At 35.7% G+C, this 25111-nt stretch overlaps 1 protein-coding gene across 1 annotated transcript; it reads left to right on the forward strand.

The window, feature by feature from the left end:
* Positions 1 to 357: 357 nt before the first annotated feature.
* On the forward strand, positions 358 to 24575 carry LOC121381099 (probable hydrolase PNKD). The gene is made up of 10 exons (XM_041510214.1): positions 358 to 537; positions 9124 to 9242; positions 11952 to 12064; positions 14353 to 14411; positions 15281 to 15373; positions 16713 to 16876; positions 18137 to 18223; positions 20640 to 20707; positions 22419 to 22466; positions 23547 to 24575. Exons 1-10 carry the CDS (start codon positions 449 to 451, stop codon positions 23736 to 23738), a joined length of 1032 nt encoding a protein of 343 aa, XP_041366148.1. The 5' UTR covers positions 358 to 448; the 3' UTR covers positions 23739 to 24575.
* Positions 24576 to 25111: the final 536 nt, after the last annotated feature.

Below are 25111 nucleotides of genomic sequence, written 5' to 3' on the forward strand. Positions count from 1 at the left end.
CTCTGGGTGGTACCAAATTCTGGTCTGGCCCATGGACTATTTAGGGGGATTATTGTTTTTATGGTGGGGGGTAAGTTAAATTTATTTATTAATTTTTCCATAGCAGATGAATTGCAATTAAGAGGACTGCAACTTCCTTTCTGGTTTATCGGGAACTAACTCACTCACACACACACACACACACACTCACACAAACACACACACACACACACACACACACACACACACACACACACACTATCTCTCTCCCCCACTCCCTCTCTCTCGTTTTGTTTATAATATATTTTTGTAGAATAGCAGGGGAGGTAATTAGTTATCTTTTCATGATATGTTAATGGGAAATAACTCCATTTAAGATCATGTTTATTTTGCAATGCATCGAACCGTGAAACTCTTGCATATCTCCTTGGTTTTGAATGCATTTGTTTTGTTATTTGATGTTGTGTAGATGTTGCCCTTTTCTTCGCTTTTCCAGTATTTGTTTGCCGTTAGCGCATTTCTGATGGCAAAAGCCGGAGGCTGTTTCTTTCAGATCGGGTAAGCCCAAGGGATGATTCCACAGGCAGTTGATGACAGGATAATTTAAATATTCTCAATATACTACAATATACCCCTCAAAAGAACCCTCTACGGCACGCACTAGCCTACATACAAACTCCTGAAAATATTGCTGTGGTCAAAGAGAAAGAAGAAAAAAATATATATATATATATATATAAAAAAATAATTCAAGTAGACTTGGTAGTATAATTGTATCATGAAATTTAAAATATGATTAATATTTGCAATAATATTAATTATCAGAAAGCTTGTTTTATTTCCATAAATTAGCATGCCAACCACTAACACGTAACCTATATTGTTACAAGGCTCAACAAGCGTTTTCCCGACACTGAACGCAAAAATATAAATTTGAAAACTGACTTGAAATAATTGAAAAATAATTAATTAATTTTTTTAAATCTCTAAACTGGTTTATGAAGTTGCAATAAAATGTCAAATGTAGATATTATACAAAGTAATTAAAAAACTTAATTTTCAAAGTCTGATATATAATATATGGTCCTGATGAAGTGTTTTTAATACCTGATTATATCAACGTCATACGGTATTTTTCAAGAAGCATATGATACAAATTAAGCTGTAAAAGGTTTTTTTAACTTATTTTTACCATGTAGTTTCTTGTTTTAAAATTTGCATTATGGGCGGGGTAAAATCCTCACTTCGTCCTGGCCGGGAATAAAACGTGAATCAAAATGCTTAGGATAGGGTGCTGTTAAAACAAAATAAAACAAAACAAAAATAGTACTGAATGTTTATTGGACATTGGGATTTCAATCACAGTGACTAACTCAATGCAGTAACCACCGTATCATGTACTAGTGTCATTGGGAAATGGTTTATTATCCTGTCATCATGTACCTATGGATGATTCATATCAATCATTGCCATTGGATGATTGGTTGTTCTTGGTACATCATCATTTCACATAATATCATTTAAACAACAGTTCCACCCATTCCCCCATAACAAATGTTTATATTCAAGATTATTGTACTCAATGGGTGTATATGTGTTGACTCCATACAGGTTAGAGTATTTAATGTGCACATTCCGAACAAACTGTTGTAGCCCACGTCTGTCCTGGGCACAGGTGCCGGATTCTCCGTCCAGGACAGGAAAGGGATGGTGTGATTTGGATGGTGGACCGCCTGCACTAGCTGGTGCAAGGAAGCACCAGCAGTCCGACCGGGGCCAGTAATAGGCAGAGGGTGGTATGATGCTATGGAATTTGGAAAGTCCCATAGGATTAAGCCAAAGAGAATGGGTGCACACTTTTGAGAAGGATATTAGATGTAATTTTGAACGGTCTGCCAAAAAAAATAAAACGAAGGGAGCTACATGTAGTTTTGGAAGATTAGTATGCCGAGTAACTCAGACTCTGACTCCATACCACATGCATGTCATTTTATATGATCCATATATGAAATAAATTATCGTTCGTGGCCCTGTTTCGGTGAGGGCCCTGTTTTGGTGTTTTCATCATTTGTGCTCAACCGTACGTACATTGAATAACAACTGTCTGTGTATAAATATTGATATGATTTAGAATCGAATGCTTATGCTCACCAAAACTGGTCCACCCATGATATTTGAATTGAATATAAAACTTTTTATAGTCTAGGCCTATAGATTAGAGTCTAAGTCTTAGATTAGAGTCTAAGTCAGTGTCTGATCAATGAATAGTGCTACCAGGCATTGTTGCTATATAATAGTAATGACAAACCATTAGCATATGAAAGCCTGCTGATTATTATCAATTGAAATGCATATTAAGGGATACACCCAACAGTTTACAATTTTTTTTATAAATTATGTTCTCAGATGAATGCATCACGCTATTCAGTTACACTTACGAACCACCAAGAGCTGTACCTAGTTCAAAATAACTGAGGGATGAGGAGTGGAAAGGAATTGAACCTGACATATAGAGCTCTCTCTGACTAAAAAAGGGCACAACAAGCCATTTTTCTAAATTTTCTGGAGGCATCTAGCTTCCCCTGCAATGTTTCTGCCAGAAAGAAATTGTTGGGTATTGTGTGAATGCAACCACAGTCAACAGGAGGTATAGGGGGCCTCCCTCAGAAAGAAAATGGGTTAAGTTTAGGGTTACGGTAAAAAAAATCATACAATAACAAAAACAATCTGGGTATGGAACCATATCCGTTTTACCCTCTGGCAGAAACCCTGCCCTGCAGCTCACTTGATATGACCCTGGCCATAAACAGTATTAAAAATAATAAAAGAAAAAACAGGGATCACACTGGAAATAATTTTGTTTCAAACAAAGTTTAGTACAATGTGTTTAGTTGAAGATTATTAAAAACTGGCGAATTTAAACAACATTTTATTAACCAAATACTAAATGTTGTAGCCAGTTTGTATAAAAAAAATAGCAATTTGGCAAAGGGCGAGGTGAACTCTGAAAAAGAATATAGAAATCTCATAGCACTTTACGAAAAATTAAATGTAAATAAATAGTAATTAAAGTAATACGTATATTATGGTGTTTGATCCACTTTCTGTGGGTGTTGTCTTTTCATAGTTAGGCAAGTAATACAACAATTTTGTAACCTTCAGTATACTTGAATTTTTACCAGTTCTCATTAATCCAACAATTCCACTTGTACACATAGCCATCAGTTCAACAATATATGAAGAGTTTCATCACAAAACGCGATAAACGCCATATTAAAAACCATTGTGCGAACACCACTCAGACACTGTTCATATATAGACAAACAAGTTCAAATTCTGTTTTCAGCAAAATGCGATATGATTGTTTAAAGATATATTGCAGATTGCAGAGAAACTGACAGTGTTTATGGTGTTTTGGAATAAAACGTTTCTAGGATTGGGTGTGTATAGTGGCGTTTATCGCGTTCTGCGATGAAACTCTTCATATGTTGATACACTCATGTGTTTCTGTGTATAGTCTGTATCATACATTTGGAATAAAAACAATGTATTCTGCTCTCCAGAGGCTCACATAATACAACTTTTATTTCTACTATGTGATATTGATGATACCAAAACCTATTCTGGTAATATGTGTGTATTCGTCTCTGACAAGGAATCTGTGACTGATTTAAGATCATTACAAGTAATCCAGTAGCTGGGGACAGAATTTGTTAAAATAAGTAAGTAGGTGTGCAATTGTTGTGATTGCCTAAAACAGTCATTTCACTTTTTGTAATTTGCTTGGATGTAACAACATATTTAAACAACAATGTATCAGGAAGGCCTACATATAATAATATTACCAAAACTCCTTTTAGTTAGTTTGATTAGTCATTGTAGGACTTTATAGATTTATATAAACATTTAATCTAAATTAGTTGTAGAAACTATTTGCTGGGTTTTTTTCTTCTATTTTGTTACCTTGTTTAAAGATAAAGCTGGTAATTATTCATGTCAACATGATTTCGTGATTAAGTTATAATCGTAAAAGGTGTTGCAAGTAAAAAATTAATGTTAATCTTTGACTGTAAAATGGTATTGTTCAAAGTGTGTTAGAAAGGAAGGAAGGAAATATTTTGTTTAACAGTGCACTCAACACATTTTATTTACGGTTATATGGTGTCGGACATATGGTTAAAGGAGACCGGACACCAAAAGACATGTAGTGTGTAATGGATTAAGTTAGCGTCAAAGTCTGCATTACTCTTAACGCCCGGCTCGCTGCGAGGCACCGGTCAGCGGGCGGGATTATGCATAGATCTGAACGAAAGCGAGGCAATACGTCATCGGTGAGAGTTACCAAGCAATACCGGTACACGTGTTCATTCTTTGGTTGTGCCTTTTAGTCGTCTTTTTTTTTCTGTCTCCAGGTTTATCGGAAATTTAATTTACAAGATAATTAGTGTTATTATATACTGTCGACGTAATTATATGATGGTTAACTGCGCAGTGTTTAACTGCAACAGTAACATCAATGCATCCCAAGAAACATCATGGTTTCGATTTCAAAAAAACCCCACGAAAGTTGTTTTAAAACATGGACGCATTATTGTCGTCGAATGGGCTTTACACCAACTAAATACAGCAGGTTATGGTACATTTACAATGTGAAAATTAAAACAAGTATGTACTTAAGATATACATTAAAATAAAGGTATTGCAATTTGTTCACATACGAATATTTAAACTTCACATTTATTTACCTATAATTACCAAATTAATTTTCACCGACTGCCCATAATGACTCCATACTAACGTCTTTTGATCTAGTTGGTTTGTTAACCTCATAACAAAACACCTTCAAAATGTAAATTATTACGTTAGTTAACAATGTTTATTGTCAGTTCAGTATATTGTCATTAAAATTAAAATGCTAACACTTTGGCAGGAACAACATAATATGTACTCTGGCCATGATGTTAAATAATTTTAAAAGCTATGTCGATTATTAAAGCATAATAAAATTGCTAACTTTTCAAACCCTGGAAGGGTGCAGGGTAAACATAATGTACTAAAAAATCTCAGAAATTCAAAAAAAAAGAAAAACGCAAAAGGGTACAAATGGGTGAGTATAACTCCGATTTTATGTTTCCTACCGCGTTCAACTGCTTTGTGAATATAAGGTCATGGTGCATGTCCAAAACACTGCCATTCAGGGTCTGGGGCTGTGGTTACGCTGTCCGGAGGCGTCGGTTCCAACTCGTCCCATAGATTCCAATTGGGTTCAAATCCGGTGATATCGATGGCCAAGGAAGGACATTAATGTTGTTGTTCTGTAGGAAAGCCGTTGTGAGACATTCCAATGTTGGAACACTGCGTTTGGCTAAAACGCAGCTACTGTACACCCTGCACGTGGACAGGTCAGTTCCAAAATGTGAATATTCGCAAAAACGCAGCCACGTGCAAACCATGTCACCACTGCACGTGCGTTGTCTGCACGTGCAACATGAACACCGACAGTATAAAAGTGCAGGGTGTTCGCTTGCCTGGCCTCTGTATCTGGCCGACAGTTGACAATCCAGGACATGCCACGTCTCAGTGAACCGCAGAGAAACAATGCCATCGGCCGACTAGACGCAGGCGAATCCAGAACGGCCGTTACCAGGGCATTCCATGTGTCCCCAAGCACCATCTCCAGACTGTGGGACCGTTACCAGCAACATGGATCAACACGTGACCTCCCTAGATCCGGTCGACCACGGGTCACTACCCCCGGGCAGGACCGCTACATCCGGGTACGCCACCTTCGGGAACGATTGACTACTGCCACCTCCACAGCCGCAGCAATACCAGGTTTGCGCAGGATATCCGACCAGACCGTACGGAACCGCCTACGTGAGGTAGGAATTCGTGCCAGACGTCCAGTTCGAGGTGTCATCTTAACACCACAAGACCGTCGACTCCGACTGCAGTGGTGCCAGATTCATCGACAAAGGCCTCAACTGCGATGGAGACAGGTGTGGTTCAGTGACGAGTCCCGATTTCTGCTCCGACGTCATGATGGAAGATGTCGCGTGTATAGGCGTCGTGGTGAACGTTATGCGGCAAACTGCATGCAGGAAGTGGACAGATTCGGCGGGGGTAGTGTCATGGTGTGGGCAGCCATCTCACACACTGGCAGAACTGACCTGGTCCACGTGCAGGGCAACCTGAATGCACAGGGCTACATTGACCAGATCCTCCGGCCACACATCGTTCCAGTTATGGCCAACGCCAACGCAGTGTTCCAACATGACAATGCCAGGCCTCACACAGCACGTCTCACAATGGCTTTCCTACAGAACAACAACATTAATGTCCTTCCTTAGCCATCGACATCACCGGATTTGAACCCAGTTGAGCATCTATGGGACGAGTTGGACCGACGCCTCCGACAGCGACAACCACAGCCCCAGACCCTGCCCGAGCTGGCAGCAGCCTTGCAGGCCGAGTGGGCCACCATCCCCCGGGACGTCATCCGTACTCTGGTTGCTTCAATGGGCAGGCGGTGCCAGGCAGTTGTCAACACACGCGGAGGCCACACCCGGTATTGACTCCAGATGACCTTGACCTTGGTGGTGTGTCCTATCACTTACTCACAATGGACTAGAGTGAATTGTGAACAATCCTGCAACATTTGGTAATTATTGGACTCACCATTCAATAATTAAATCAATTCTCCAAATGTTACGACAATGTGGTTTTGCGTTTCTTCTTTTGAAGAGTATATGTACTCTGGCCAGAAGGAATGATGGTTAAATAATTTTAAAGCTAATGTCGATTATTAAAGCATAATAAAATTGTACTTTTCAATGCTTTCTGTATGTCATATTAAAAATACTCTACACCAAATAATTATTTTAATACCTACCCTGGGTTTCTTCCAGAGGGTGCGGAGGGTAAACTTACATGTATGTACTAAAAAATCTCAGAAATTAATGTGTGTGTGTATATATATACACATGTGTATATATATATATATATATATATATATATATATATATATATATATATATATATATATATATATATATATATATATATATATATATATATATATATATATATATATATATATATATATATATATATATATATATATATATAATGTTTTATTTTTTCGATAGATTATAGTAACATAATTGCTGTTTAAAATTTATAAAAGTGCATGAAATAAAATGTTCAATCAAAAAAATCATTTCAAACCTATAACCACCCAATATACTCCTTTGAATATATTTAGTTTTTACAGGCCCGTAGGCACTGATGGACCGGATATAAACTCTACATCAGATTTTGGTTACAATGGTAAAAATTAATGTGATAAAGAAAAGCTCACAAGTGGGGGGCACACACACACACACCCCACCCCCCAGTTCCTACGGGCCTGTTTTATTACGTACCCTCAAATTATTTTCTCCACATCAGATTTTTCTCTACATCAGATTTTGGTTACAATGGCAAAAATTAGTGTGATAAAAAAGCGCACAAGTGTGTGTGTGTGGGGGGGGGGGGGGGGGCTGTTTTTTTACGTACCCTCAAATTATTTTCTGGCAGTAAACCTGGTACCTTTGGCAGAGGTTGAAACAATTGGTCGCCTAATTTTCGACTGTTGCCATAAAATAATATAATTAATCACTTTTGGCATCTAGCAATTTAAAGCAAATTAACAAGAGTTACCACATGGAATAAGCATCATATATTATTTTGTTTTACCTGTAATATATTTTCATCAGGACTTCCTTCTTCCTCCATGAATGATTAAAGAAAATAACACTGGATATATTGTAATTATTTTTATTTTATTCCAATATATAACAAATGTCAGTATGTGGAGCAAACTACCTGAAACAGTTGGTTTGAAATCATGATTACAAAATCCTAAAGATAAAAGGAACTGGCTCCTAACCTCACCCTCTACATATTATCAACATTTGTACAGGCCTGTAGGAACGATATTTGAAGTGTGTAGGGGGGTGGAGGGGATACAGTCTCTAGTGAGGGATACAAACTAGATTTTTATCTTTATATCATCTTTACTTATGCAGAGTAGTGAAAATTTAAAACATATATTTTTATCCTAGAGTGTGTGATGGAGAACAAGTCCCTAGGCCCGCCCCTGTTCCTACGGGCCTGTTGTATTTTATATTAAGAAATGCAAAGACTACATAATAATATTGTCGATAAGACATATTAGTTGTAAAGTGATTGTCAGTATGTGGCAACAGTATATTTTCTAACATTTCTGTGTTTCTGTACCCGGCTGTGGACAGTTTCGGCAGCTGATCAATTGTCGACAGTTTCTGGCAAAAATCGGAGATCGGAAAAGAAAAAAAAACCCAACCAAGACTGGCACGCTTAACTTAGTCAATAAGGGGAGCGCGGTAGTTGCGTGTTGTGGTTTATGACGGCAAACAATTCATTACGCCGTATATATGGTTTGGTGTCCGGTCTCCTTTAAGGACCACACAGATATTAAGAGAGGAAACCCGCTGTTGCCACTTCATGGACCACTCTTCTTCAACCAGCAGCAAGGGATCTTTTATATACACCATCCCACAGACAGGATAGTACATACCACAACCTTTGTAACACCAGTTGTGGAGCACTGGCTGGAAGTGTTTGAAAGTGTCTCTTATTCAGCAATTATGTAACACATAAATCTGACAATTTTTATACCCACATTTGTCATATTATATTTTCCAAACTCATCCTTTTACTCATGCCATAACGTACATATAACTGACCAACATCATTAGGTTTAGTGTTCTTATTTTTTATTTTTTTTAATAGTAATATTAGCTTGAAAATAAAATTAATTAATTAATCATCTTAAACTTGGCCATTTTAATAAATAAAATAAAACAAACCCAAAAGTAACACATTATGTAGTTGCTTTCTAGTTTTAATAAAATTATAGGGTACAGATTTTTAGACCATCAGATTTTATAAACTAGTATCCCAGCAGGCTAGTACTGAAAATGCTATGATCAAAGTCTGCATTTGAATACATTTTCCAATGCTATAGAACCATAAATAAAATGTGCTGAGTGCGTCGTTAAATAAAACATTTCGTTTGTTAAATAAATTTCTCATTTTATTACTTATTTATTTTATTTACAGCTATTTCTTGTACACACGGACACGGATTGGCTATTGGTACCACCAGAAGGAAATCAGTAGAGCAAGACAAAAGCTGGGTCATGCTGGACATTCCAAAACAGATGTCATCGAATATCAAGGTATGTAAATTGCATATCATTGGATATGATGTAGAAATATCCACATAGAAACACCTTGAATTATGAATTGATTGATGCAAATCAAAAATCCAACTGAAGCACATCATTTGTGGCATTAAGCTAAAATTCAATATATAGTTTTGGCAAGCATACATGGGTATGTATTTTGTTAGGATCCATATGTAGGATATACATATATATATATAGTAAGCAGTGTGTTTTCATCCTGTTTTCTTTATTTGTTTGATCCTGTCACCTAGATGATAATACTAAAAGCATTTACATAAGGAAGTTTACACATAAGAATCCCAAGTTTGTCTCATATCTAATATATAGGGAATAACTGGTTACCGTCTTAAGATATCGGCTTTATCCTGCGACGGTTAGAATGGCGAATGCAGTGAGGCCCTGCCGAGCTGCATTCGTTATTCGACCTGAGCAGGATAAAGCCGATATCTTAAGACAGTAACCAGTTATTTCTTTTATCCTGCAATACTACAGGAATATTTGGAAACTAATTATTTATTCCAGTTTTGTGTACGCAAATCGAGCACTGTCAACCTAGCAAGGCTTTTGCCGCATGACGTCATACAAGATGCATGACATCATTATTTGCAAGACGCTATAATTGTGTCACATTAAAAAAGCGTTTCTAAAATCTAATTCATAAATAAATATACAAGTTTTGTATTATTATCTCAAAACTAAAAGTTATTTGTATTTACTGCACTTCAACAAATGATTTAACGAGTATGTTTATTGAAAATCTACTCTGAAATACTAGAGTCGAGTCTGGCTTATGTCACGTGACCTATATTTTTGGTCAGTGACCGAAAATATAGAGATTTATCTAGTCATCATATCTTGCCAATGTATACAGTGATTGCTGGATAAATAATAATACATATCTGTTTTAACTATTTAAATAGTTTTCCCATATAACATCTATTTCAATTTCATTTCAACTTATTTTCATACTTACATCTAATTAAGGTTCAAGTATACTGTCCTGGGTAAACATGGCAGCTATCTGGACTGTCTGTCCAAGACAGTGGGTTAGTTGTTAGTGAGAGAAAAGAAGGTGTAGTGGTCTTACCCATTGAGTCGTTAAAAGTCGCTCTGGGTGGGAGCTGGTACCAGGCTGTGAACTCAGTACCTACCAGCCTTATGCCAATCTAATTAAAATTAGCTCCACTGGTTAATTACTATTACCTGTGGATCTAACAGCACCCTGTTGGAGCTCATGTCCAGTTGACCTTTCATTTGACCAATCAAAACCTTGCTTGCAAAATCATGCCAGTGATTTAAAAAGAATTTGAAAACATTCAGGATTAATAAAATCTGTTTATACTAGTATACAATCCAGAGTTTATAACTGCACTTTTTCCCCTGTTTTTTAATGTTGAAATAAACCAATAAATTCACCTATTGTATAGATAGTCTCGCCTAATATTTTTAGAATTTGTATGCTCGCCAATAATACGTATGCCTTAGTTATGTCCAATGGCTTAACCACGACACCACCGAGGCTGGTATAACATCTATAGTCCATCCAATGGGGAATGCCTTTTTTTCATGCTATGGTATTTATTACTAGTTATTTATTTTTCTGAGTCAATTTATTTTCTAAATTGGACACAAAAATTGTATTTTTTTGTTATTTCAAAAACACTTTTACTTTTCTTGTTATGTCAGACAAAACTGAAATTATTTACCAAAAAAAACCCCATTTTTGTAGGAGGATGAGACGGACTACAGAGCCCATGCTTATAAAACATTTTAGAGTCCAGACTTAATCTCCAGTGATGTCACATTCATACAATTTGTATGGCATTGTTATGACATTACTGTCTCAGACTATTAAGAGTCTTGAGTCTAGACTAAAAGTTTTGGCATGCGCTACAACAGCTTGCTCTGAATGTGCATGTAAAGCCCTATGACCTGACCTGCCTAAAAGTTTTATAAGCACCAGGCCTTGTCTACTAGGGCTGACACTGGAAAGTTTTTTTGGTTTAGCCAATTTTCATTTATAGTATAGTATAGTATAGTATTTCCTTGAAAACAATTAAAATTTGATTAATTTGAGGAATATTTTATTAGCCAAAGAATCCTAGTTTTATTAAACCCTTGTTAATCTGCTTTTGGCGCTTAATGTTAAGCAAATGTGATAGGGTGGGAATTGTCATGTTTTTGTTTTTTGTATCAAAGATCTATCGATTCTTCCAATTCCTATGTTGCTGGACATCACTGCATGTCATTTTTGTTTTTTGTATCAACGATCTATTGATTCTTCCAATTCCTATGTTGCTGGACATCACTGCATGTCATTTTTGTTTTTTGTATCAACGATCTATTGATTCTTCCAATTCCTATGTTGCTGGACATCACTGCATGTCATTTTTGTTTTTTGTATCAACGATCTATTGATTCTTCCAATTCCTATGTTGCTGGACATCACTACATGTCATGTTTTTGTTTTTTGTATCAACGATCTATTGATTCTTCCAATTCCTATGTTGCTGGACATCACTACATGTCATGTTTTTGTTTTTTCGTATCAAAGATCTATTGATTCTTCCAATTCCTATGTTGCTGGACATCACTACATGTCATGTTTTTGTTTTTTCGTATCAAAGATCTATTGATTCTTCCAATTCCTATGTTGCTGGACATCACTACATGTCATGTTTTTGTTTTTTCGTATCAAAGATCTATCGATTCTTCCAATTCCTATGTTGTTGGACAACTATGCCTACCTCATCACTGACAAGTCAACAAACACCTCTGTTATTATTGACCCCGGTGACCCAGAGCCAGTGCAGGTATAGCCATTTATCAAGTATTTCAGATAAGGCCGGGTTTCTAGAATAAGGTAGCCTGATGCCCATGGCAAGTGGGTTTTTTACAGTATTTAAAAAACCACAAAAAAAAAATCCCCAATCCCCAGCAGAAATACCGCCAGTTTTGTTCACGAATCTCAAATTAAAATTAAAATTATCATCAACATATACCATCTATTTCTAAGAAATACTGTAACCATATTGTTTATACTGGTACAAAATTATTTCATATTCTAAGTAACATATTGTAGGTATAATGCAAATGGTCACCAGTCAAGTACACCAAATTAATTTCCATTGCTAATAATGTTAACATTTTGTAATAAAACTGATCTATAAACAATGTATTGATCTTCTTGGGCAGTATATATAAAAAATGTGATACATTATATATATAATTGTCAGAGGTGCAGAAATGGAAAATATTTCACTAGCCCGCCGGACCAGAATCAATTAAAATGCATTAGTCCACCAGAATTTCTAGTAGTCCACTAGCCTGTTGAATAATATTTTGTTTGAACATAGTATAACATATATATTTTTAACAGAAACATTATTAAGGACACTTGGTACGTTGTTAAGTGATCAACAGCACGTGGCAAATGAAATCAAAGCCCCAAACATTCACTGACATTAAATCAATAAATTTTGAAATATTCTGGTAAAGACTAAGTTTTTCATATTTCTTTCATATATCCAGTCAGTTTTCAATAACTCAAGTTTGAAGGAGACAAGAAAATAGTTTGAGTTTCAGGGAGTTGAGTTTTCGAAATTAATATAGAACAGTTAAATTTTTAAACAGGAAGTAAATGATAAAAAGAAAGTTAATGTATTTTGCAGATGTCAAAATATGGCGGAACGTATCTAACAAATAAAACGCTGAACGCCGAATAACACTCAGTACATTTATTTTTCACAAAATTATTTTAGATTATTTTAATTATTTTAAATAAGAAAAATCATTCAAAAACACTAATGCAAACAGGAACTAAAATTTATTTTTAAAAAGAAGAAGAAGAAAAGAAACAGCGCTAACAATTATTACAGGTGCTCTTTGAAGTTAACCAGACTGTCTGTAATTATGTATTACGTAGCGAGGCTCTCGAGAGATTGTAGATGGAGTTATTGAAGTTTGACTGTATTTACAAAATCCAAGTGACATCCCACAAGTATTTAACAGAAAAACTAGCAACACACTTTCAACGTAAACAAGCCATTTCTAGGACGTATATATTCTGTTTCCATTTCTGGAATGTTGCGCTGTTTGGAACTCTGAAGTCATCTATTGTCAGTGAAGTACATTTATTGTTGTGTATTTCGTCATCATTCTGAATTGTTTGTTTGAATGGTAATTCTGGCATTGATTCGATGCTAAAAAAAATAAAATAAAAATAAAATGTCAGTCAGTCAGAATAAGTCAGATCGCCCGTCAGACTAGTAGTTTCATTTTTTAACTCACTTTTGCACCCCTGTATTATATTTTATTTACCTGCAAAAAATAGGATAGCACTTGGCATTTGAGATAATTAAATAATGTGTTTATTAGCAACCCCCAGTTTTGCAGACTGTAATTACTAAATAAAATATTAATATATTTTATTTAGTAATTATTTATTTGGAAACATTAATGCTATTTGCACTTGGAAATAAACATAATACAAATTGCATGTTAATTATTATTAATAGTGATTATAAAGTGCTTTGGATATGGGGTTGTTGTTGTTGTTTTTTTGGGGGGTTTTTTGGGGGTGGGGTACAAATTTGCATTACATACATAACTAGGGCTAGTAGATTTTTAACCATAGCTAGTGGATTATGAAAATCACTGATGATCTGATCCCATGGCTAGTGGAATATTCTAGAAGCCCTGGATAAGGACTATTTCATAAATGTTTAAATTGGGAATGGGGAGCAAGGTATTATTTGCATTGAAAAATATTCTTGCATCAGACTGTATATTTACCATTTTTCTTGAACAATGAAGTATTTTAAATTAGTAAGCATTTTGAAAAAAGAAAAGTCATTCTGTATAATAATGAATAAGTTACTTTTATTATTATATTTTTAAATTATATGCATGCTGTTTTTAAATATCAGAACAGGACAGAATCTAAACTGGATACCATTTAAAATGGAACTGTTTAGTTGGTTCTGTGAGTGTCCAGTTTATAGGGGTTTCACTGTATTTTGTAATATTTGTACATATAGACCTCTTGTCATGTACATATACATGAGCATTGCTAGCAAAAACATTGTCGTTTTTCTTTCAGCTAATTCTTGATGAAAAGGGAATAACTCCAGAAGCATTGATAATAACACACAAACATTGGTAAGTTGTCAGTTCAATGATACAGAGATTATTACAAATTATAGTTGATAACTTGTTATCTATAGTTAATTCAGTTCCTTTTCAATCATTCGAGCCTGAACTATCAAAGGTATGCTATGCTATTTATTCAGCTAATGAATTTATGTAAATTTTAAGATTTAAACTTACAATTAAAGTATTTTAAGATTTAAAGTTAAACATTTCTTTCTTTATTTATGCTTTTATAATATTTTATCTGCATTTTGTAATTTTAAAAATGTATAACAATGAAATTGGGATTAAGGAATTTTAGACAAACACTTTCCTCATTTAGACAGTCACTTTCCTCATTAATTTTGACCAGTTTTATTATTTTGGGGGATAATTTCACAAAGAAATTTATGAATTTTATTCTTTCTTGGACCATTTCCTCCCTTCTCTCTTGGACTACCGGGGCCAGGATTTAGCTCAGTTGGTTGAGTGCTCGCTTCAGGTGCTTGCATCAAAGGATTGAACCACCTCAGTGGATCCCTTCAACTGATTGGGGTTTTGTCTTTCCAATCAGTGCACCACAACTGGTCAAAGACCGTGATATGTGCTTTCCTGTCTGTGGGGAAGTGCATATAAAAGATCCCTTGCTGCATTAAGAAAATGTCTCGGGTTTCCTCTGATGACTACAAGTCAGAATTACCAAATGTTTGACATCCAATAGCCGATGTTTAATATATCAGTGTGCTCTAGTGGTGTCATTTAAAAAAAAAAAAAACTGTACTTTTACTTTCTTGGACTACCTTCAGTCTAATTATTTTTTATTAAAGTCTGGCTCTCTGTATAAATGTGGTTATATATAAAGATAATATGCTAATGCACATGTATTTTTGTCTCCCCAGGGATCACAGTGGGGGGAATGGAGTAATGAAGAACAGATATAGAAACTTAAGAATTTATGGAGGAGCTATGGATCATGTACCAAATATTACAAAGTATGTTGTTTGTTATATAATATTAATGAGGGATGTGTACATGCTGTATCATCAGATAGTCATTTTAAAAGCAGGGTCACATGGCATTTATCCCACTTATGGCAGATTGATTTCAACTGTATGACTTGTAATATACACTGTCTGCATGTTATTGTTCATTTACAATGCTCGTGACCAGGCTTTGAAGTTAGCAGGATTTCATGCTTCTGCAAATCCCAGATTTTAGGTCCAAAGCGTAACATTATGAGATGGAATTCCAAAATATAAACAACTATACTGTTAACTAACAATGAACAATGTTTTTTTTTTTAATAGCTACATAGTCGTAATATTACAAAGAATAAAGCATATTTCAGGTCATATTAATTATATATGTATATGTATATATATCTATTGAGGCAATATTTTATGGGACCATTTAGTACGTCAATCCAGGAAATTAAGAAAATGGCCACAGAAAAAAAAAATGCTATGGAAAAATGGTTTCCAAGGCAATTTTGCAATTAATGTGAAAGAGAGAAGTTTAATTTATCAGTAATATTTTAAAAAAAAAAGAAAAAAAAGGGAAGGTTTCACTGAAAAATAAATGCTGCAGAAAATTTAAAACACCATGGCAATCTCCAGGTTTGTGTACATTAACTGCAATGCAGCCCTTCATTTAAGTGGTATATGGTTTAGAATAAACATGCAAGACAGGATTCATTGTCAGATAAGGTTTCCAGTCTTCTGAGGACACTGACTAACAGATGATTTCTGAGCAGTATTTCCTCGTGTACATTCACCTTAAAAAAGTAACAAAGTTTTCTCCCTTTGTTTTCAGTAAATCCATTATTGTTGCTCCATCTTTGAATGTTACATGATATAAAGTGAAATGTGAAATAATAGCTGTATATAAATATAGTCTGTTTTTTTATTGCATAAATTTATGCATGCAGAGCAAGGACTGAGTAGGTAGAATATGTGCATGGTGATTTATTGAAATGTCACCTAATGAACTTAAAACAATCATTTTTGTTTCAAATGCCACTATTTTACTTTCTTCAAAATTTGTCTAAAAATCAATGAAACCTTTGTTTTAGATTGATACATGGATTTGTCATTTCATGTATTCAGTTAGTTTCAAAACTATCAGTCATCAAGTTCTATTTGCACTAGTAATATTAAATAATAATGATAAAATGTGTAGTATATTTTTCAAGTATTTTTGGTCTTATTTGGTAGAAGAATTAATCATTATTTAAAGATGACTGAATAATATTGTTGTCTGTTAAGATTTTGAATCCAGGTAATTTTGTTTTTAAATACATGCAATTCAGCAAAGTATTGAATTTCATTTCAGCCCTGTTGCAGATGGTGATATTTTGATGTTTGGCTCACTGAAGTTCCATGCCATGTTCACCCCAGGTCACACGGTCGGCCATATTGTATACCTCCTAGATGGCAGTCCCTTTGGTGTTCCTAATTCACTCTTCTCTGGAGATCATGTCTTCCTGTCTGGTTGTGGTAAGTACACTGTAAGGGGGAGACCATGTCTTCCTGTCTGGTAGTGGTAAATACACTGTCAGGGGCAGACCATGTCTTCTGTCTGGTTGTGGTAAGTACACTGTCAGGGGCAGACCATGTCTTCCTGTCTGGTTGTGGTAAGTGCACTGTCAGGGGCAGACCATGTCTTCCTGTCTGGTTGTGGTAAGTGCACTGTCAGGGGCAGACCATGTCTTCCTGTCTGGTTGTGGTAAGTGCACTTTCAGTGGCAGACCATGTCTTCCTGTCTGGTTGTGGTAAGTGCACTGTCAGGGGCAGACCATGTCTTCCTGTCTGGTTGTGGTAAGTGCACTGTCAGGGGGAGACCATGTCTTCCTGTCTGGTTGTGGTAAGTACACAGTCAGGGGCAGATGTAGGATTTTTCGGGGGGGGGGGTGCTACTTTTAAAAAAGGGAACCCATTAGACACAGATCTTGGATTTTTGTCTCACCTTGATGAGTCAAAAGGTGAGATGTAGGTATCACTTTTATTGTGCATTTAGCTTCATTTTTTACTATTAGACTAATAGACTCCATCATATGTAGACTAGATCACAGTGAAATTTGGTTTAAAATTCCATCTTTGAATGTTCCTCTCAATGTATGTTAAAATATAAAGATTACATTGACATTTTTTAAATAACTAAATAGCTTTGTATGTTGTGCAGTGCCTTGTCACTGGATTATTAATCCCTTACCGGTCTAACTGGAGGGGACTATAGGTTTCATCTCCATCTGTCTGTCTGTCTGTCCTTCTGTCCCAAATATACCATAGTTTCCTAGATTTTTTTTCTCAAAAAGCCTGGATATATTGAGCTGAAATTTGTGTATAGCTTTACCGTGTACTGTTACAGATCAAGTTTCACTTTCATGGTGAATTATCCATTTGTGACAGAGTTATGGCCCTTGAATTAAGAAGATAAAACAAATTGTTGGGGGACATGTATTGTTTCAGCAGTACTCTTAGAATGCTTCTTGTTTTTTAGAAAATAGCTTTTGTCTCCATCTTTCTGTTAGTCTGTCCCACATATACTTTTCCAGACCTTATTTTTTGGAATGGTTCAAGATATCAAACTGAGACTGTGTATAGTTTTGTCATGTTGAGTTACAGATCAAGTTTGACTGGGATTTGCCCATTTATTTAGAGATAGCTATTTTTTTTTTAGCCTTGTACGGGACATGTACTGTGTTAGCAGTACTCGCAGAATGCTTGTTTAGGAAAGGAATATATTTTCTTTTGCAGGTCGAATGTTTGAAGGTTCATCAAGCACTATGTTACGATCTCTAGACAGCATATGTAGCCTGGGGGATGATGTGTTAGTCTGGCCAGGTAAAACATGTTGGGCCGAATTTACAAAGCCTGTTTATGTCTAACACACGTCTAACTACATATATTTACAATGCTTAAAAATCAGCATTTAAAAAAAAAAAAAGGCTTTCATAAATTCGGCCCATTATGATTACAAGCTTCCAATGAGATGGTTTATGTAATATGTCGGGTGATTTATAAAAAAAACATACCACGTTTGGAAGTTAAGCGGCAAAAAGGTCTGCAAAATTAACCATTGACAATATGCACAAAATCATTTTATTATGTGGTTTATTGATGTGTCAAATGTTTTACTTTGATGTAAAGCATTCTATTACATTATACACAATTTAATGTAAAAAAAACCCACTGTACTACTGAGAAACTTCTCGACATCTACCACAACCAATAGTCCTCTTTTTTTCAGGATGCAATGCTCATCTGTACTTTTTCAAATTTTTTTTAGATTTCCCCCCAAAAAGTCAAGTTGTACTATGCTAATTTTGGGATGTGTAATTCCTTTTCAAATTTAAATTTATACCGGTATATCTTGATATGTTGATGTGTATGTATTTAATAATCTTAAATTTCTCGCTCCAGCCAGTGCACCACAACTGGTACATCAAACGCTGTGGTATGTGCTATCCTGTATGGGATGGTGTATATAAAAGATCCCTTGCTTCTAATCAAAAAGAGTAGCCCATGAAGTGGCGACAGCAGGTTTCCTCCCTCAATATCTGTGTGGTTCTTAACCATATGTCCGACACCATATAACTGTAAATAAAATGTGTTGAGTGCGTCATTAAACAAACCATTTCCTTCCTTTAATAATCTCAATAAAGGGTGGGTGGGACTTGTCAGTAAAATTATATACTGAACAAAATAAGAAACTTCCGCTAACTTTGCTTGAACATAACTTGATGAAAACAAACCGGGGGAATAATTGTTATATATGCGTTTAAAGAGTGTTCCATGATGCATCGTTTGGTGCAAAAATCATGGCCATAGGTTAACAGAAACTGGGAGAAATTTTGACCAAGTGTGGTAGGGGTTTTAAAAAACCCCACCAACTTAATAACGGGTATGACCACCTCTTGAATTGACCACTGCAGTGCATCGCAGGCGCATAGAATTGACTAAAATGTTGATTTCTGCCTGTGGAATATTGTTCCATTCCTGAATGAGCGCTTGACGAAGTTTGTTGACGTTGTTATGGAACAGAGGAATTACGTGATGAGCGAGAATGTCATCGCGGTAACGTTGAGCATTTAAATTGCCATCAATGACGACTAGTGGTGAACGATAACCATGGGCAATGGCTGCCCAGACCATGACACAACCCCCACACCCGAAACGATCTCGTTCAAGAACACAACAGTTCTTCTACGGTAAACGCGCCATCACCACGTTGTAAAGAAAATCTGGATTCATCCGAAAAAAGAACGGTATTCCAGCGTCGCCGTATCCAACGAGTGTGTACACGTGCCCAATTAAGACGATGATGTTGCGTTAAAACGCATCCGACATAAGGACGTCGTGCATGTAAACCGTTCTCCCGCAGACGATTACAAACAGTTTGCCCACTGATTCGGTTATTATGAAGCCCAGGTGTGTTAGCAGCAGTAGCAGTGGCAGTTTGGAATTGATTGCGCAAATGCGTGTTCATGATATAGCGGTCTTGACCACACGTTGTAAAACGCGGACGTCCACGACGTGGCAAGTCGTTGGTGCTTCCTGTCATTCGAATTCTTAAGCGAAGATTTCGTATCGCTCGACTAGAACTCCCAACATGCCTTGCAACGTCTTCTGTCGACATGCCAGCATCAAGCATGCCAATCGCCCGTTCGCGTAAATTATTGGGTATTCTTGGCATACTAAACATGCTACAATGTAAAAAACTTTAATGTTTTTAAAAATTTTGAAGCGTTTTCGTTCACTTGACAACATTGTCAGTAAGACAAGTAAAACAAATTGACCGAATACTACACGGGACATGTCGAACCATGCATGCACGTGTAAATTGAATTTCACTTTGTCGACGATTAACAGTGCCAAAATAATCGATAAAATTCATGAATCCTGATAATACAGCTCAAGGCTAATACTACCTATATAATTTCATTACACAATGAATTCTTTAACACAACAAGTACTATATGTACAAATCGGAAGTTTTTTTTTTGTTCAGTATATTTACAGTCTTAAAAATATACATTTGTTTAACAGTTGTAACTGTGGATTGATCAGGTGTTTATAAATTTTAGGTTGGAACAAAATCTTGTTTACATTATGACATGCAAAGCACTCTTTAAAACTGAATGTCTATACATAAATGTGTTAAACCATTGAATAGTGAGAATGCCATGGGTTAAGCACACATGACTAACCACTGATTTTATTTCTTTATGTATTATAATGTAGTATTTTCTATTTACAGGTCATGAGTATGCAAGTGACAACCTGGAATTTTCATTACACCTGGAGAAAGAAAACTGTGATGCTCAGGTAATTAATTAATTAATTAACTATACCTGGACAGGTATTTTAAATAATTAGAATTGAACAGGTATTTAAAATAAACAAACCTGCTGAGGCATTTTTGCTATTCACATTTTAAACATATTCACCTGGACTGATACTTTAAACATACACACCTTTAGATATAGTTTTATCACCTAGGGTTTTTCTAATTATTACTAGATTCATAGCAATATCAGCAAAGCAGGAAATATTTTAAATAGTTATATTTTGCTTTGTTTAATGATGCCACTGTTTGATTTATTAATCATCAGCTATTAATGTTAAACATTTGGAAATCTTCACTGGTAGTCTTCAGAGTTTTTCTGTTAGCCACAAGGGATCTTTTATAGGCACTTTTCCACAGACAGAACACCACATACAGTGGCATTTGATATACCAGTCATGGTGAACTGATTGGAGTCGGGAAACCCAATCAGAGAATGGTTTAACCGATGAGGTTCGGTCCTTTAACCAAAGCACCTAAGGCGACCACTTTACCGATGGAGTAAGATCCTGCCAACACTCTTGTTCTCAACTTGCAAACTTGTTTTCAGTAACAGTATCGTTTTTAAAAATTTTCCATAAAATGATAATGGGTATTAAACAGAATACCCAATTTGCTACTTGGCAATACCGTTTATCTTGCACACATGAATTGATGTGGGACAAGATCAATTAACTTGTGCAAGATAAACGGTATTGCCTCGTAGCTCATTGAGTATTTTCTAATGGTTATATGGTGTCACATATATGGTTAAGAACCACACAGATAATGAGAGAGAAAACAAACTACTGCCTCCATGGGTTACTCTTTTTGACAGCAGTAAGAGATATTTTATATTCCTCATCTCACAGACAGAATAGTACACACAACAGCCTTTGTTACACCAGCTGTGAAGCAGTGGCTGGAATGAGAAATGGTTCAATAAGCTCATCAGTGGGCATCAGTTGTGGATTGGGGGCGGGATTTAGCTCAGTCATTTGAGTACTTGCTTGAGGTGCTTGCGTTGCAGGATCGAATCACCTCGGTGGATCCATTCAACTGATTGGGTTTTTTCTTATTCTCATTTCTCATATGTGCTATATGTGGTATATCAAAGACCATGGTTTGTAGGATGTGTATATAAAAGATAATTTGTTATTAAAGGGGAAATGTAACCGGTTTCCTCTCTAAGACTATATGTAAAAATTACCAAATGTTTGACATCTAATAGCTGATGATTAATAAATCAATGTGCCCTAGTGGTGTCATTAAACAAAACTTTTAACATCCCACATATACCCACCCACTCCCACCCCTGGCAATAGCAACAAACTCTTAGAAAAATATTGCTTTTTAGTTACACATTACACAACAAATCAGTGTTTTGTTTTGCAGTTGGTGACAGAAATACACAAACAAAAAACAAATCCAGTTTATTCAAAACTTATTTATGAATCTTGAAAGAAATAGTTTTTAACTCAAGTTTTTAATTCTAAAATTTAATTTTCAGCCACATTAATGATAAAGTTATGAATAAATTTAAGTAAATTCCATTACTTTAATGAAAACTATTGTTTAGCTTTTTAATTTCAAGAAGTATCAACTTATGATTAAGACCTGTGATTAAATTTTATTTGTTAGTTTATGACAAGTTTTAATTAATGGCATACTGCTTGTTGCTATAGTAACTACATTTTAATTACTTACTCACAGGAAAAATATGAATGGGTGAAAAATCAACGAGACAACAACTTGCCAACAGTAAGTATTTTCTTATGTTTTCTGGTTAATTTGTGCATAGAAATAATAATTTAAAAGGATTTGGTATCCATTAAAGATATCTGTTCCCCTTACCTAACATAGTACAGTATTTGTGCATAACTACAACTTTTCTTTATTTTAATATTTCTGAACATCTTGTGTCGAATTTATAAAGCCTGTTTATGACTTACACGCATGTAACTACATATATTTACAATGCTTAAACACTTGCATTTAAGATAAACAGGCCCCTGTGGTGCAAGGGTGTAACATTATCTTTGAGAATGGGTAATACAGCACAAATTGAAATTTTGAGTAAAAGTCAGTATCTACATGTATCTGTGATATTTGTATTTTTGCACAGTTCTTTACACTGTTTTTATTTAAATCTTGAATTTTTATATTGATGTTGATCATCACCTTATTTGTTTGCATTACCATAGTTTGACACCCAATAGCCGATGTATTTTTCGTGCTGGGGTGTCGTTAAACATTCATTCAATCATTCATTCGTTCAAGATAAACAGGCTTCGTAATTTGGTAATTTGGTAATTTTTACATATACTAGTAGTCAGGAAACCCGCTACATTTTTCCATTAGTAGCAAGGGATCTTTTACATGCATCATTCCACAGACAGGTTAATGCATACCATGGCCTTTGATTTACCGTTCGTGGTTGGAACGAGAAATAGTCTGTGAGGAAGTGCATATAAAAGATCACTTGCTGCTATTTGGAAAGAGTAGCCTATGTCATGGCAGTGGGATATCTCTTATACTCTAGACCAATAAGAGTAGCTTCTGTTGTAGCAATAGGGTTCTTTTCTTACTCTGCGGGTCAAATGTCACAATTACCATATTTTAGAGCACATAACAGACACTGGATAAAAAGTCTCACTATAACAAACATTTCCCACTGTCCCTTTCCATTCTCTCCTTTGAATTCCATCTAATTTGTTCCCAATCTGGCAGCTTCTCCTGTCTTTCAACTTCTTTCACTGTCCACCTCTACATCCCAGTCCTTGTCTTTCCAACCACAACAGATGCTTGTCTCTTCTCACTTTAGATTTTTTTTTGTTCCAGTGTCCATCTACAATTGGTGAAGAAAAGAAGTATAACCCGTTTTTACGAACTGGCCAAGAATCTCTACTACATGCCATTGGACTTTGTGAAGGTGATAATTTTGAACATTCCACAGAACCAGGTTTTGAGATTCGAGCCCAAGCACTTGCAGAAGTGAGAAGCAGAAAAGACTTGTTCAAGTACAAACTCTGATGTTTTCATTAATGTTAGGGAGTGATGTGTTCTGTACCATGTAGAAGCAACCTCAGCTATCTGGACTGTCTGTCCAGGTCAGGGGTTAATGGTCCCCAGTAGTTACTAAGGTAATGCCACGTGATACGAGTGTTTTGTACGAGTGTCTCATAAATGACAATACGGACATTACGATGGAATCAGTTGCGATGCAGTCAGCTATTCCTGTATGAGACACCCATATTGTGTGGTGTTGTGTTTTGTGATTAGTAAGAGTTGGCGTAGTGTTTTTATATTGCTCCAATTAGCTGTTAAAAGTCACTCTGGGTGCAGCCCTGCAGGACACAATATTTCACGTGAACCGTCCTTCTGTTCTTGTCAACCACCAATGGGTTATGTGGTGTATTGAGACCTTCAAAAATTTAAAGTTCCAACCTTAATATCACTGTAATTTTATACACATATTCCAAATATTCAAATTGAAAGATGTACCAGCTCATGATAAAATAAAATATCTTAAAATACATTGTGAATGTCATTCAGAACCATAGTACCATGTTAGGATTAGGTAGCTCATCGATGTTGTAAATATAATGGATATAACCAAACAGTCGGTTACCTAGGTAAATGTTCTGGACAGGAGATCTGGTGCAAACAGAACTCGTGCCCAGTATGGACGTGCCTGAACCTTCAGTGCATATGGGCACGTTAATAGAGTTTTTCTTCCTCCTCCCTAGTGTTGTGTAAATCACATCCTCATTTTCTTAATTAGTTTATTAAAATTAAATACCCATTCTCAATCCGCTACATAAGCAGCACCAAATTTATAACAACTCAGAATGTGGTGGTGGGGGGGGGGGGGGGGTTTGGTGGTTTTTTTAAAAAGGAAGGGAGATAAAAAAACGTTGCTGTAGATAACGTGTTTTTTTTTTTATTTGTATTGTTTCTCCCACTGACTCATCCCCAGAGCAGTGAAAATCGATGGTCTAACATGGTGGAGATGCATAAAGGCATGGAGAATCGTTTGTTTGAACTTTAATGACAATTTTAATGAAACATTTTTGAGTTTTTGTGAATGTTACCAATTGAAAAACAATGGCGGCAAAACTTGTGGCAAAAGTTCCGAAACCACGCTACTTTTGCCGATAATAATTTCAACTTCAATCCATAATGCACAATGTTAATAACATTTCATGAACATTTAACGGTATGATATATGTGTTTTAATGTCGACTTGGCAAAATGTTGACGGGAATTACGATGATTTTATGGAAAATGACAATTTGTACGGTAGCCGTATTACCGGACAGTTTGGACTAAATAGCTTTTTGGATGATCCAGTGATTTCGTTACCATTCCTGAATCCAATCGATATTTTGGACATTCATATTTCA

The sequence above is a fragment of the Gigantopelta aegis genome, chromosome 9, assembly GCF_016097555.1.
Source record: "Gigantopelta aegis isolate Gae_Host chromosome 9, Gae_host_genome, whole genome shotgun sequence".
NCBI lineage: Eukaryota > Metazoa > Mollusca > Gastropoda > Neomphalida > Peltospiridae > Gigantopelta > Gigantopelta aegis.